General features: G+C 41.3%; 1 protein-coding gene across 7 annotated transcripts in view; it reads right to left on the minus strand.

The window, feature by feature from the left end:
- Window positions 1-16,998, minus strand: part of PDE10A (phosphodiesterase 10A) — a 188,185-nt gene that overhangs the window by 68,815 nt on the left and 102,372 nt on the right. For 2 of the 7 annotated variants that reach the window (XM_081855171.1, XM_081855170.1), the window contains exon 1: window positions 16,426-16,583. The exons of 4 other annotated variants lie outside the window; for them this stretch is intronic. In XM_081855171.1, the coding sequence (XP_081711297.1) occupies window positions 16,426-16,489 (64 nt within the window). In that variant the 5' untranslated portion in view covers window positions 16,490-16,583. Of the gene's footprint in view, window positions 1-2,861; window positions 3,154-16,425; window positions 16,584-16,998 lie in introns of those variants that run through there. One more of the 7 variants, XM_081855165.1, reaches the window with a different exon arrangement.

The following is a 16,998-nucleotide window of genomic DNA, read 5'->3' on the forward strand; positions in this document are numbered from 1 at the left end:
AGCGGCTTAGTCATGCTGGCCACATGACCCGGAAGCTGTACACTGGCTCCCTCGGCCAATAAAGCGAATTGAGCGCCACAACCCCAGAGTCAGCCACGACTGGACCTAATGGGCAGGGGTCCCTTTACCTTTACCTAAAGTGACAAGGAGCCATAGTTTAGCAACAGAGCATTAGGTTTACATATGTAAATCAGGCACCCACAAGTCTGCTTGCCATAGGTGAGTACCCCCCAGACACCTGGCAAGCAGAATCGCAGGCATCATATACACTCTTACCCCAGTGGTCTCATTTCCACAGTGGTTTTTGAGCAGCTACAAAACAGCTTGATTCCTTTCCAAATAGGGCAGGCTACCACTGTTGTTGCTGCTGCTCTTTTACCTTCTATATAAACCACATAATTGAGAGAAAAGGTTCTGCTTCTCCTCAAACCCTCTAGGTAAACCAGAGAATGCAGGGGAGGGGATTGGTGAGGACCACAAATACTGAACTTCTGCATAACACAAAATTCCTGGATCCAACAGTGGCATCTCCAGTTTAAAAGATCTATAGTCGGAGGGCTTGAAGACCTTGAATAGCCACTGCCTGTCAGAAAGTTAAAGTACAGATCTTTCGCCATAGAGAATGACGTTTCAAATAGCAAGTTCTTAAAATTCCATTCGCTCATGAAGTTTTATTTTGTCAGCAACAACAAAGTCCCAGTGATTCCCAAGGTCTTAGCTGCCGATCAGAATAGGTAGTACTTGGCTCAGACAGACTAATATTTTAATGCAGCTTTATATTTCATATGTACCAAGTACAATGACAAAGAAAAGCCTTTTCTGTTTAATAAAGAAAAGTATATCCACTCCCAGTATAGCAGCTACCCTAACTGCAAATTTAGTGAAAATGTTCATACACTGCTAAATAAGAAGTTTCCTTTATATGCTATGTATGTGTTAGAAATTGTGAGGATGCAGGGCTGTGCTCTAAAAATGAAATTTCTTTTTAAATTTAGCACAGCTCATCAGAATACCAGAGTTCACTTAGCCACAAATTTACACCACATGAAAAGAATTGTTTTATTCAAGCTTCACTGAAGAGCTGGGTAAAATGCCTATGCAAGTCCTTGAATTATCATGACTATGTTGTGTTTCCATATTCTAAGTTTTGTTACCATATTCAATGAAGTCCTATTGCAAAATAATTTTTGTCAAATTTTCTACAGCAAAAAAATGTTTGGTGTGGAAAGTATTTCCTGAACCAAAAACCATTGCGTAATTGCAGAACACCATACTGACTTCTTCTTTTAATACCAAAGGATTTTGTTTAATAAAACCGTAATGTCTACATGACAACACATTCAGTAAATTCACCAAGCGTGTTGTAGAAAAACATAATATTCAACATAAGTAAGAGGTAAGGATTAGATTACTAAATTCTAATCTAAATGAATGGATGATGTGAGCCCTAGTCCATAAAAGAGTATGCAATAATATATTTCAAGGCTTAAAAATGCCACAGGATTCTTGTTTTTCCTGCAACAGACTACCATGATTACCACTCTGGAAATCTAAAGTGCATAGAGCTGTTGATGAAGAATGTTCTCCTTAAACTTTACACCTACTTTTACCATTTGCTTATTACCAGCAGTACAATTGTATATCTCCCACTTACTTCACTATGGTTCAAGTGAGCAGAGTGTCTTTACGGTGTCCATGGAATGGGATTATTCCAACAAAATGCAAGGTGGTGGGGGGGTTACTTTCAATATCACACTCTTTGATATCTGACTAGATCTTAACAGCCAAGTGAACTCATACAGGGAGAAATTGTTACTGATAAACCAAGGCCATTTTAAGCTTAAAGGGTTTAAACCAGCACCTTGAATTGCTCCCAGAAGCAAATATTAGTATCCAATGAAATTGGTGCAGAACAGGCTGAACGAGAAGCATATAAACTCAATACAGTGGTACCTCGGGTTAAGAACTTAATTCGTTCTGGAGGTCTGTTTTTAACCTGAAACTGTTCTTAACCTGAAGCACCACTTTAGCTAATGGGGCCTCCCGCTGCCGCTGTGCCACCGGCATGCGATTTCTGTTCTCATCCTGAAGCAAAGTTCTTAACCCGAGGTAATATTTCTGGGTTAGTGGAGTCTGTAACCTGAAGCGTATGTAACCCGAGGTACCACTGTAATAACAACGACAAACAACAGTAATAGTAATATATAAACATTATATTGATACGTTTATGCATTCAAAATATATTCGTTGTACTGGCTGCAATCCAAATAAACAGACAAGTAGTTCTGCACTCTGTCCTTGTTTTCCTTAACAGCAGTCTCCCATCTCGGACTGAAGTGAAAAACTAGCACTAGGATTTATCTATGAACAGCTTTTAATAAATCTCATTGACTTCACTCACCACAGCCAACTTTTCTTATAATTCACATACCACAGAAGAGTGCAATGTCTGAATTATGCTTAGTTATTATGTATTGATTTATTAAATTTAGTCATCACTTTTTCAAAGCAAGTCTAAAAGCAATTTACAAAGATTTAAAAATGTAAGTCTAAAAACCTACATAACAACCACTTAAATAAGGATTAACTATTAAAAGACAAGCACCAAGACAAGTTAGAGTGTTGGACTACTCAGGTTGAAATCCCTACTCAACCATCTCATTAGGTAACCTTGGCTAAGTCAACATCTCTCAGTATAACCTACATTATAGGGCTGTTGAAAGGCAAAAAATGGAAATGGGAGAGAATCAGGTATGTTGTATACATTTACTAACTAAAATAAATGAATAAGCTACTATTTCACTAAGCAGTTTGCTGCTCCTGTAAGAGAACATTCACGCTTTCAGCTGAAAAATGCTCACCAATTTTTTTCTCTGCCACTGAAATACAGTTCTCAATTCTAGCTCTGAGGCTGGCTCTACTCTCTGTTGCTGCTAAGTTGTCTGGTATTTTCGGTGAATTTCTTCTAGATGATGCATCACTTGGGTTCTGAAAGTATTCATCCATATTTCTCATAACAAGCACCCTGAAAAGTAACAATGCTGGCAGGGCTACAAAAGTTTAGTAGAGCACAAGACATCTAATATTCTCAGGCTACCTCAAAACAGTGCCCAGAAACAGTTTTGGGCTAAAGGAAATTATGATCTCACTGCATTACAGCAGATGCCTTCAACTGACAAAGTGACTCGTGGAACTCTCACCCCTTCATCTCTATGACATCACTTCAAATGCAGTAAGTCATTACTCATCTTCTCTCAACGCTATATCACTCTAAATCAATCCAGAAAGTTTTTAAGACTACAGCAGTACCTCGGGTTAAGTACTTAATTCGTTCCGGAGGTCCGTACTTAACCTGAAACTGTTCTTAACCTGAAGCACCACTTTAGCTAATGGGGCCTCCTCCTGCTGCTGCACTGCCGGAGCATGATTTCTGTTCTCATTCTGAAGCAAAGTTCTTAACCTCAAGCACTATTTCTGGGTTAGCGGCGTCTGTAAACTGAAGCGTATGTAACCCAAGGTACCACTGTACTTATTCCCACATTAAGTAGTCCACTACCACAAAATAATAGTTATACAAATAAACATCCACACAAAATGACTCCAAATGTACACACACACACAAAAGAACCAATACAGAAATGTTCAAACCTAACAGTTATGGCCCCTCACTATAGCCTCTGCCAAGTTAGACAGCATGATCAAAGGACCCAAAACTTTTGCATGACTGCAAAATAGTGAAAGCCAGAGAAGGTAGCCTGTTGTGGTCTATTGCCTGTCTCACTCTATAAATATTGCTGCAAACACACTGTCTGTGGGTAAATGGTTAAGGAATCACTCTCAATTCGGAGTTTTAGCGCTTCTAGTGTCACGGCCCTCTGAACTGATCTTCTGCCCTCTGAACTGATCTACAATTTTGTTTTCAACAAAACCAATTACTGAATGTTATTAGCCATACAGAATATGATGTATGGTAGAATGGGATGCTAATGACCAATACCAAGATGGTCCACTAGGCTTGCATGTTGAGCACACTGCTTTATGGAAGTGAATCAAGGGCAACTTACAGCTGCCAGGCGTGATCCCTCGATGCCTTCCATGTGGGCTGTGTCAGGAAGATTTTGGGCCTCGCATGGCAGGACCAAGTCTCAAACAAAGATGTGCTCTCCCAAGCCCACATTCCTAGCATGTTCCCACTCCTATTTCAGCAACATCTACACTGTCTTGGTCATGTCCACAGAATGGAAGATGGCAGGATCCCCAAGGGCATGCTCTACAGGGAGCTGGCTTCAGGCACCAGGCCTGTTGGCAGACCAACCCTCTTTGCAAATATGCTTACAAACGTGACATGGAGTCTGACAACATTGACCCAGTAGTATAGAAATCCATTGCAAATGAGCACAGTGCCTGCAGACAGACAGTCAGGTTGTGTATCCACAACAGTGACCAGAGGAGGAATGACCACTGGGAGGAGTGCAGTGAGAAGAAATGCCATGGTGCACCCATAGTAGCAAAACCAGACACCTTCATCTGCCTCACCTGCACATGTCTGCCCTATAATCCATCTCTACAACCACAACAGGCACTGTAACTCTTCAACAGTTTGACTTTGCCCCCAAAGGCTCAATTTCCCATAGTCAACTGAGATAGATGGATGCTGACAATTAGCTATAGATGTAAGCTTTGACTTGTTTGAACACATAAACTCAAATGTGCAAATAACTTGCTTTCTCACGTAGTGTAAAATAAGCATTGTCCCTAGCTAGGCAGGAAGCACCGCTTGAGAAACCCAAATTGATAGCTTGTTTCCAGCTCAAGGACAGTTATTTTATATTTACAAATAAATAAACTGAGCATGCTCCTTACATCTTTCAATTGCATGGGTGGGGGCTGTTTACAACTGGCAGAAGCTTATAATTGTTGCGAGAAATGCAAATTAAGCCTGACTTATAGCTATTGGCTCTTTTAGTACTATGGAATGTTAATTACCTTTGTTTTGGTTTTTTCTACTGTGTTTATTGCCATTATCACTTAACCACAAACATAACATTCTTGAATGCCAAATTGGTCACCATTATCTCCTCTTTTTATAGTTGTTTATTTTCATACTTTGTTAATTTGTGGAGCGTAGGATACTCTTCTCTCTTCCCAAAAATTGTCTCAATGCCAGGCCAAGAAGAACTATCGTTCTTCTCAGGCTTTCTTTAGGATCTAAAAAGTGGACACTAAAGCATGTTAGAAACCAATTCTCAATTTAGATACAAATTGCAGGTAACTTTTATGTCCCTTATACTGTGCTCATAACTTGAAGCCTAAATATTTCACTATGAAGAACAAAGTTCCAATTTAACCAGAGCTCCTATAGTGCTTTAATTTAAGAACCAACTAGAGCTTGATGAGGGGAGCCACATTTGTTTATTTATATGCCTGACCCATTCATGTCTAAAGCAAAGTGGAGTGGCTTAACTTTTACAATTAAAAATGTGTGTGCAAGGGAGCTCCCCTTCCTTATCTCAATGTGGTATAGTGGTTAGAGTCTCAGACTAGAATCTGGGAGACCAGGGTTCAACTCCCCATTCAGCCATGATGCTCCTTGGGTGACCTTGGGCCAGTCACTGCCTCTCAGCCTGACCTATCTGACAGGGCTGTTGTGAAGATTCAATGCGGGGGAGCCACCTTGAGCTCCTTTAGAAAAAGGTGTGTTATAAATACAATAAAATAAATTTGTACCCTGTTGCCTGTAGCACTTTCATTTATGATTCAAGAACTAAGCCAAGAGACATTCCTGCAGCAACAAAGCACAGGGGGGGAGAGGGAGAGGAAAGCATTAATTAAGTTGCCCTCATGCTCATTTTGCTATAAAATATAGGTCTCCATCACCCACTTTAGAGGCAAACAGGTCACAGCTAAATAGGGCAGGCAAGAATGGAAAAGGTCCAACTATTTTTGTTATATTTGGAGATGGGGTTATAGAAAGAACTGCAGCGATTAAATAAGGAAGAGATGACCATGAGGAGTCCACCCTCATTTTCTTAAGGGGTCTTTAAATACATGCCAGGGGAAAGGTTTAATGCCAAAGTGGAAGTGAATTACATCAGTAGAGAGGACCACTACTGGCAGAGCTTCCCAGTGGTAGCTCAGGCCATGTGAAATAGGGAGAGTTGGCCAGTCGGTCCACCCCCCACCCCACCCCCATGTGGGTGTTTGTCTATCCTTCCTTCTACTTTTTTGCTGCCACTAGGTGGGTGTTGCTTCCCCATCTCCACCCCGGCTGCCTTCACCAAGCAGCTGAAAACTCCCTTGTCTTCTTCACAACATTTAACTCTTAAGATGTTACTCATGTCTTACAAAAAGAAACCTGAGGTCGTTTAAGACAAGGTTGGTACCTCAAACCACCACCTTTATATGGCCAGATAGTTACTGTCCCTGAGTTCTGTCACAGTTCAGTGTATGTATGGATAGCTCAACTGGTTAGAGTGTGGTACGCCAAGGTTGCAGGCTTCCACCTGCACAGCAGTGGGCACAGCCTTCTACGTTTGAATTGTTTCAGCAACCAAGTAGCATGCGCTCTTTGCTCAAGAAATGCAACAATCATAAAACAGGAAACTCAGTTTAAATCAGTGGTTTAAAATTAATATTTTGTTCTCAGTTAGTTAAATTGCCTCCATCTTTCCTGGAGTACATTCTTTATACTTTGTGGTTTGCTACTATTTTCCTATATGTGGAACAGCCCACTCAGTTGCATGCTCTATTTTTCTGTTAATGAATGCCTGTCCTTCACTATATGCAGACGGAAAAGGCATGTTCGAGCAAATAATTGCATCCAACCCTCAAGTGCCAATATTAATGCACTTGAACATTTATATTATTCATTTACATTTCTATTCCTTGAAACTCAAGGGCGCACGGGATACCTGGTTCTCCCCCTCCTAATTTGATCCTCACAACAATCCTGTGGGGCAGGTCAGACTATGGTTATTTATGGTAGTACTGCATGTTCAGCCTAATAGCTTGTTGTTAGAAAGGCCCTTTTTCAACCTTCCAGTCAAAGCTCCTTGTTAATAGTACTAATAGCATTACATCTCCACAAGTGCTGTTCTGCATTAGAGATCAAAGGCAATTTCTCCTATTTGAATTTTTTATGAGGGTTTCTGATACTCAGGCACGCTGGAATATTGTGGCATCTTTTCATGTGCATCATGTATGTGAAAACTTTGATTTTTTTCCTGCATGTAAGTCCTGTGATGTGGAAGTACCTTCTGTATGCCATTTTGCACACTGAATAAACACTTAATATATAGCAGAACTGTAACTGTATTATTAGGAAAGGCCTTTTTTAAAGAAATTGAAGTTAACATTTTAAAAACAGTATTTGGTTTAAGAGGACAGCCTTTCATTTATGATTCTATCTTTGTTTTACACTGGTGCTTTGACAGTGGCGTAGCGTGGGTTGTCAGCACCCGGGGCAAGGCAAGTAATTTGCGCCCCCTAACCCATGGATTTGTGCCCCCTAACCCTAACCCCCAGATGTTGCACCCGGTGCGGCCGTCCCCCCGTGCACTCCCCACGCAACGCCACTGTGCTTTGATATAACAGTGTCATGTGCTAACAAGGTATTATTACACCAATCCTAGAGTACCTTCTAAATATCTCAACACAAGTGGTTAAGTTGTGAGTAGAAACTCCTGGTGGAGAACTGAAGTACCTGTATTTATTTGAAGTTTCCCTCACGCCCCCACCCCCCAAAAAGAGATTTTTGCCAATGACAGTAAAGGGTGGGTTTTACCCTCCTTTTCTGAGTGTGAAAATATTAGATGAAAGAACGAACAGAAACAGCCAACATTTCTCAGTAATTTGTGTACTGCGTGGAAGATCAATCCATTAATATAATCCAACTGTAATCAGCATGGCGAACTATAATGAATCCCTTGGAGCTGACTTCCTCAAAGTCCCTTTGAAACCAGTAAGTTTTCATTAAAGGGAATGCAAGTGTGGAGCACTGCTCATTTGACCATAACAGTGAACTCAGAGGGAGTTGCTCTGGCTGGGGGATAGTGACATTGGGGGAAAAAACCTACGTCATAGTTTGCTACGAGGACAAAAGGGGGAAGGCAATATATACTGTCTGAAGCTTCTTGGAGGAAAGGTGAAATATCCATACTTCTGAATAAATAAAACAACCCCTTTCATCTCAAGCTATTTTTGTGGTAAAATTCCACCGCTAAAAGGGTGCATTCCCATCCATGGAAGAAAATACACTGGGTAGAGTTCTAGCAGCTTTATTTTAGGAATGAAACTGCCTACCAAAGGAAAAATACCCTGGAAATAAGCAACCAAGGGAAAACATCCCTTTTAACAAATTGTTAAAGAACCATTGAATTTGTTAATACTTTGAAGCTGCAACCCTATACATACGTATGCAAAGGGATTTATTTCTGAGTAGAACTGTATAGCAGACGCTGAATTGTACAAGAAATCTAGCTCTATTTTTTCTTCTTCTGATTTAACGATACTATACCTAGAAACTGTGTTTCAAGGCCCAGGCAGAATCTGGCACGGAGTAAGAAATCCTTATCAGGAGCAATCCTTAGCCGTCTAGTGGTTTAAACAAATCCACATTTGATTACCCAACATTAAATAATGCACAGAACAGAGTAAATATACTAAAGGAAACACCTGCAGAAATGATTTACAAAACCAGTTTGAAAGAAAAGTTATTTGAGAAAGAATTAACTCAGAGGCAGAAGAAAAGCTTGTGGTCACTCCTTCCTACAATTTGCTTGGTTCTCAGCAAAATGGGTGGGTGTGGGTGGGTGTGAGTGAGGTCTGTTTTTACACTAGCTATTGGATCCATAAAGCAACTTGTGCAAGTGGAAAAACATTTCTGCTCTGATATCAACACAAATAGCATCAGCAGGCCACACCATTCTGAAGGATCATGCAATTCCAGAAGCGGATCAGAAGTAGGAGATAAGAATAGGATTGAGTTGGATTGTTTACAGTTCAGCAACCAGCAGAGGGAGTACAAAAGTCTAAATTATACTCATTTGTTTAAACTGGCAATAAACATAAGAATGTTTTGTACACAATGTACAAAAGTATGGAGAGCTTTCTAAGAAAAAATGCTGTTTTTTTGGGGGGGGGGGAGAACTAGGAAAAGTGTGCGTGCAGGAACTATTAGCAGATTATATGCCTTATCTACAATCCAGCATACATTAAAAGTCCTATTAAGCCTGGTTTAATGCAATATTTTCCAGAAGTCACATTGAAATCAGTGGGATTTCATGTAAGCATGAATAGGATTGAAACACCAGAAAATTCACAATTCCAACATTTCAGTAGGATTTTGAACAAATTTCTGTGCACAGAACTGTAGTCTTTGTTTTTGTTTTAATAACCATGCATGAACAATTTTGAAGCATCTGGAAGTCAAAGTGAATATTTCCCCAAATAAATGAAGATTGCAAGCACTATGTCACTGTTAATAAAACAGAAACAGTTTTCCGAACATGTACAGAAAAGTGACACCCTTTAATTTTTAATAAATAAATTTAATTACCTGTGTGCTATTATTTGCTCTAAATACTTTGCAAGTTATTTGCCGATATGTCTTTATTTTTTATTACTCAGACTCTTAAGCATCATGAGCAGAGTATGGCTTGTGGAACGGTGACATCCAACATTCTCCTTCCTGTTGCAGTTCCCTGTGACCCCTGAAAGGCTGCAACATTTGAGGACGGGGCAGGAGGACAAGGAATCAGTAGAAATCAGACAAATACTACATTGAATCTAAGTGACATGTTGCACCACATTTTTCTCATATGTCAGTATGCAAAGGTAAAATCTGCCAGGCACTGCAACTGAACAGTTTGCCATTAGGAGTCGTCCCTGGGAAGGGTCGGATCAGGAGCCTCCACCACCCCCCACCTGCACTTTGGGAGTCCTGAACATGGTTGGGCTTAAAACTGTGAACAGGGCATGGATGTGCACACAAGTCCTACCCCTGTCTCCAGGAATATGGGTTCCATTTGAGACCACCTTGTGTTTAGCATGGATTATAAGTAATGGTTTCTAAGTGGATTCAACTGAACAGGTTTAGAAATCTATTTGCAACCAAAAGCCTGATAAGGCAAAGTTTCAGTTAGAAACACATGATGGTCTAAAATGAATCCTGTAGACCTTGGAGTGGGTGCACGCCCATATGCCCCGGTCCTGACACCAGTTTTAAGCCCACCTGTGCTCAGGCAAATACCTAAGCAGGACTAGTGTGATTTGCCTTGGGCCCCAGAGTCCCCAGGGACAGCCCTGTTTGCACTGCTAGATAAGAAAACAGCAGCACCTTGAAATACTGAAACAGCATGGAGTCAATACCAGGGCGGACTTCTTCTGCACACGCCCTAAATTAAAAATGAATAAAACAAGTGAAACACTCTTTCTGTCTTTGTAAATGCCGACCTTATTTAAAAAGCAAGATCATCATTAAATCATATGGGAAGAGTTAAATGGCATTTAATTCCCGGGGGGGGGGGGAGCCATCTTTTGAAAATTAGTGTACTTCAACATCCATGCAGTTATGCTTGACAATAATCCAGTTCCTAAGATTCCCATAAATGTTTCATAAAGAAATGGCTTCTATGTGTCAAATTTAACTCTATTGTTTTAGCAACATTTAAAAGAGCATGTGCCAATCACACAGAAATGTTTATGGAACTCGCTTGAAATCTTTTAATGTTATTGTAAATACAGTCAAATTTGCCTTAATTTAACAGTACTTTAGGGACGCAGGTGGCGCTGTGGGTTAAACTACAGAGCCTAGGGCTTGCTGATCAGAAGGTTGGCGGTTCGAATCCCCACAACAGGGTGAGCTCCCGTTGCTCAGTCCCTGCTCCTGCCAACCTAGCAGTTCGAAAGCACGTCAAAGTGCAAGTAGATAAATAGGTACCGCTCCGGTGGGCAGGTAAACGGCGTTTCCGTGCACTGCTCTGGTTCGCCAAAAGCGGCTTAGTCATGCTGGCCACATGACCTGGAAGCTGTACACCAGCACCCTCGGCCAGTAAAGCGAGATGAGCGCCGCAAGCCCAGAGTCGGCCACGACTGGACCTAATGGTCAGGGGTCCCTTTACCTTTACTTTACTTAACAGTACTTTATATTATGCAAGTTTTAACTCAGAGATTTAATTTTCAGCAGAAGAATGGAAACTGGGCATTTTACTTAGACCACCTGGACAGCAAAATAACTCAAGAAGCAAGTTGTGTGATAAGCAACGGTTGGTTGCTAACAAGCCAAATTTAGGACCGCAATACCTGAAGGACTGCCTCTCCCGATCCTGAACTCTGTCTTCATCATATGAGGCCCTTCTCCATGCACCTTCACATGAGTTCTAGAGGGTGGCAACACGATAATGGACCTTCTCCTTAGTGCCCCCCCCATTTGTGGAATGCTCTTCCCAGGGAGGTTTGCTTGGTATCTTCTTTTTTTAGGCACCAGGCAAAAACATTCCTCTTCAACCAGGCCTCTGGCTTATTAATATTCTATAGCTCAGAGGTTTTCAACTTTTTTGAGTTCACAGCTCCCTTGACCACTTGTCCATCCATTCCCAACAGCAAGGTCTGCTGGGCTGCCTGCTTGCTTACTCTGAGGCCACCAAAGCTCCTGGCAACCAGCACACCCTGGCCAGCCCCAGAGGCATCATTTGTCTGTGGAGCTTGCAGCCAGGGCTGCTGCAACAAACGGCTGTGCAAGCCTTTGGGAGGCAGAAACACGAGAGGGCATCAGAGCACCGCAGGAAAGAGGGATAGAGGCCAGTGTTGCCTGCGGCACCCTGACCATCTTTCAAGGCACCCAAGGGTGCCACGGCACAGTGGTTGAAAACCACTGCTATGGCCTTTTAAATGTATCTGTGGAAAGGGGGGTTATTGTTTTACAGTTTGGATTTACTTATTTACTTCTTTTTATCCTGTATTTTATTCTGTGAACCACCCTGAGATCTTATGATGAAGAGTGGTATATAAAGCTAATAAATAATAATAATAATAATAATAACAACAACAACAACAACAACAATAGGACTCACTGCAGCTTGTCCACATAGCATTAAACTATGGTTAAACATTATGTGAGAACCCTGTCTGTAGAGCATTTAGTATCAGCAGTTCCAAATGCACTGCCCACAGGAAACAGAGAAATTTTCAAAACAGTGACTCTGTTGGGAAAACAACCATCAATAGTTTGCTCAGCATGGCACAACAGAAGTAAAACTGTGCAACAACATCTTAAAATGTTGCAGTTTTAAGAGCATAGCTGCATCACTCATTTTCACATGCTCTGTCACTGAAAGTAATGTATCTTGATCACTAAACTAGCCCTCACCACTTTACCCAAACAAATTAGAGCTGTCTAAGGAAGATATGTTTACCTTAAAGTCAATATAAAAAAGCAGGGAGGTATGGCAGTGGTCAGGTTAAGGGAAAATATCTATTTAAATACAAGCAAAGGATATTGTGGGAAAGTTGGGATCTCTTTAACCAGACTGTCTTTCAGAAGAAGAAATCAGGAAATGGGATGTTTCCAACATTACAAAAAACTATAATCTCAAAGAGGCATCTGAAGATTCTGCTCAGTTTTTATGAAAAGCACCAAATTATTTGATGTGTGCATGTGAAAAGGGGTACACTGGTAAAATTGCGTCTACGCATTTGTTTCTTTCATTTCTAGCCCACCCTACAGCTGAGCTCCTGGGATTCACAACCGATCTAAAATGAAATAAAACAATCAGAAAAACACATCCAACAATGCAAAAACAACAGTGGCAGAAGACAGTTATTCAACTTAAAATGTATTGCTACAATCTCCACGCTTCTCTGGACGGTGGTGCATTCCAGGGGCCCAGACCTCACCCAGACTTAGTCTATTTTGGAAGGAAGTCAGTTGAGGTGTGTGGTGTTCTATAACATTTGAGTTTATCTGCAAGTAAACAGGGACACATGTAGAGGTAGACCTTAAACACTCCAACAGACAACCCACCCACGTGCTTACAGAGCCCAAACCTCAAATATCTGCCTCTTCCTCTATATACCACTTGAAAACATCAGGCTGTCCCATATGTACAGACATCTTTAGCTGATGGGGACACAGGGGAAACATATGAATGTAAGGAAAATGCAAATTATCAACATATATAATCCAGAAATCTCCCTAACAAAACTGCTAAAAGAGTCTCCAGCTACATTTCTGGTTCCACGTATCTTCTCCTGTCCAAATCCCCCAGTCTCACAACATTAATCAGCATTTTGTTATTTAAAGAATGACAAGTATTATTGTTATTTTTATGCATGTAGATATTACATAATGACTTAGTATTAGAATAAGGGGAGGCAAACTGCAACTAAATAAACGGCAATAGATTATTTCAAGATGTTTTGTTGCTGATACCTAATGCTTGAAGCATATAGCTAAAATCTATCCTGTTAACAGATGTTGGACATGTAAAAGGTGGTGTGGATTACATGCATGTATGTCGGAGATGAGATATGTAGAATGTGAAAAGTTATTCTGTACTATTAAATTCCATCCAAGTATTATTGGGATATCTCAACCAAATCATATTCCTTTAGTTATTAAGAGCAACCAAGATGTTGTCAGCTATGAAATGGCAACCTGATAAAATTCTCACTGAAAGAAAATGATTCAGCAACTTTCAGATTTGGTAAAGTTAAAAGATGGACATTGAACATGATTCCCCAGTTGGTAAAGTGAAATAAATGTTTAAGTTGGAATTATTTTACACTTTTTCACTGCTAATAAATGACTAGAATCAATTATCTATTTTACTTATAAAGATTTTGTAAAAGGGTTTAAATATTATTTTACCTATTTAAAGTGATCTATTACACATTTAACATAAATCTATAAGCACAGAATTAAAGGAACATAATTCTATATAAAGAAGTTAATTTGAATACAGTGAATGTATTTATAATGTTAACGTTTGCTATTACATGAAGCATTAAAAAAGAAAAAAGAAATGTAGTAAGAGACACAGTGTAGATACAGTGTAGAAAATATACCAATGGTTGCAGAGTTATCACAACCCCCACAAGTAAGCAAATACTTGGAAGCAAAAAGGAAAGGTTCAAATTAGCCAGAATACCTTGTGACCCAGCACAAGTTATTGTGCTGAATCCCTACAAAGCTGTGGGGTAGGAGAGACTGAAGCAGGGAGGCCAAATTTTTCCTTTACTCACATTTTTCCCAACTTCTTCCCCTTTTTAACAGGTTTTTCTCCTGTGGTGGGTAACTTCCAATCCTCTCGTAGGAGGAAAATAGCTTTAAGAAGCAGTTGAAGAAAACACGGGAGAAAGGGTTATTCACACATAAACTTGCATCCGGAATAACCCAATCCTGAAAGTCCAGTATGGCCCTGAAACTCATTTCAAGTTACACATTCCTTTTAACCCTCATGCAAAGCATTTCCAAGGTGGTGAAGGGAGGTGGGAAAGCAAGAAGTGGTGGCCATTCGTGGCTTTCCATCCAAATGCATGTGGAACCCTTCATAACCTTGTTAATTCATCTATTTTGTCACACCATGTGCTCTTCTTCCCTCAAAACTGCCTATGATTTTAATCACAAGTCCCCACTCCACCGCCCATCACATTTTATGGTAGCTCTACTGTCATGCTTTTTCCCCAAAAACTTTTTTTTAAAAAATATGCAACTATTTGCAACCCTTCCAGTGTGTTCCACACTCAAAGAGCCTGAGAGGGCAGAAGCAAACTAATAATCCCATTTACATTTTCCCTAAAGCGGTCAGCGAACACTTGTACAGATTTCCCAAATACAAATAAATAAACATTAAAATGGGAAGTTTGTAAGGGAAGTTGTGTTCCATATAAACTTTGGGAGATCTATCTAAATAGCCATCTAGTCACTATAAATAAATGGGGGATACGTTATGGGTCCAATAATGAAGATGAACTATCAACATCTTCACAATGAGATGATCATTCAACAGATCACGCATCTGTGCTGTATTAATGAGAAGCAATGACAACCCCCGAATTCTGTTTTCACCACAATTACCAATATACTTTTAAATCAGGTTGCCATAGAAATAGAAACTATACACTACCCCAATTACTCAAGAATGAAGATTTATTATGTGTTAAATGGTAGAACACAATTTTATATATATATGCCTCTGCTAGTATGTGGCAGGTTAATATTATTCCATGTTCATCCATTTTTCATTTGTTAACTTCCAAGACCTACGACTGTCCTAAGTCCTAGTAAATCTTGGTCACCTGACAAGACTATTCCACATCATTTGTCTACTTCGGGTTCCATGCCATTCAAGTGGCATTCAAGCATTAAAAGAAGTGTAGTGATGGGACCTATAGAAGAGCCTTTTTAGTGGTGGCTCCACATCTGTGGAATGACCACCCCACTGAGGTGCATTTCACCCCAACTATGATGTTTTTTTCAGGTGCCAAGCAAAAACCCACCTTTTTAGGGGCTGATGGGTTAAACAATTCTTATGGTGTTTTTAAATATGCTATTCATGTAATTATGCAAATTACTATCATGTTTTTGCTTATTGTTTTAGAGTACGTTATTTTTTGTAAACTGACCTGTGGCTATTTTTGGCAAAGGACACTGTGGAAATAGCTTAAAAAATAAATAATTTACCACCACATCACAAATGTGTTCAATTCTACTGAAATGTGAATCAGAGAACAAAGGGGGAAAGTGAATGCAAGAGAAAGTAACAAATGATTGTTTCTTTTTTCATTATTCCTTCCGTAACCAACTATTCCCTGGCATTTGTGCTCTGGTGTGCTTTCCTTTCTTCTTGTAAAGTTTCCAACAAGAAAAATCCTGAAATCTATTGTGCTGCTTTCAGCACGCCCTAGTAAAGACTGCACTGCTTGCCACAGCGTTAATAAGCAAACTTGCTCTGAAACAGGACATCCCATGTTTAAAGCATCTTCAACTGAGGGCTATGCAGTCTTGAACAGCAAGTATCCAAGGAAGACGATTTCACTTTCTTGAAGGAAGATTTCACTTTCCTGAAACAAGCGTCCTCCCTCGCTAATCCATTTACAGCAAGCACACTGCTTCTGGTGGTGGTTTGATCTCACTCTACCTTCCTGGAATTTAAACCCATTTATTTCTCGCACTATCTTCTGACGAGCAATTGTTCCTCCTCCCTTTGTTACCCCATTCCACATCAATAGAGAGGTACCACCCTCGCATCGCAGGGGCAGCAGTGCTTTATTTCTCAAAAGAGCGGCGCCTGAGACCAAGTTTCCCTGGAAGCACCCCCCCCGTCTCTTTTACACACACACATACGGGGGGGGGGCACTCCCGCATCCAGACCCCCCTCGCCCTTCAAAGCAATCAGCCGGAGAACAAAACGCGAAGCCACCTACTTGCGCTCAGGAAACACTCGGTAAACCGCCTAAAACAGCTGCCCGAAGAAGATCCATCTTCCATGTCTGGCCCTAACAAGAGCTCGGCGGAGAACGGCGAGAAAGGGGAGACGGCGCTTCTTTGTTGCTGCCGCTGCCTGCAAGCCCGGCTCCTGCCTCGGGGGCCGTCGCCGCGGGCGGGCGGGCGGGCGGGCGGGCGCTCTTCTTCCTCCTCCTCCTCCTCCTCCTCCTGTAGCTACCCGATTACAGGACCGCAAGCGAGAAAAAGCCGGGCAAAGAAGCGAGGAGGCGGGAGGCGAGCGCTGCTGCCGATGACGACGCTGCCCGGCGGCGCCTTCTTGGGAGCTGGGAGCAGGATGGAAAAAGGGAGGCAGAGCCGCCGCCTCCTGCTTCCGCCGCTGCCGGGGAAGGCAATCAAGGCAGCTGCTGGTGGTGGTGCTCCAACATCTCCTGCCGACGCCGTGCTTGCTTTCCCCTCTCCTTCCCTCCCGCGGGGACTGGGGAGGTGGGAGGGAGGCGAGGGGAGGAACGGAGGTGGGGGCAAGGGGGGGAAGGAAGGAGAAGGGGAGGGGA

This window comes from Podarcis erhardii, assembly GCF_964252035.2.
Source record: "Podarcis erhardii genome assembly, chromosome: 3".
NCBI lineage: Eukaryota > Metazoa > Chordata > Lepidosauria > Squamata > Lacertidae > Podarcis > Podarcis erhardii.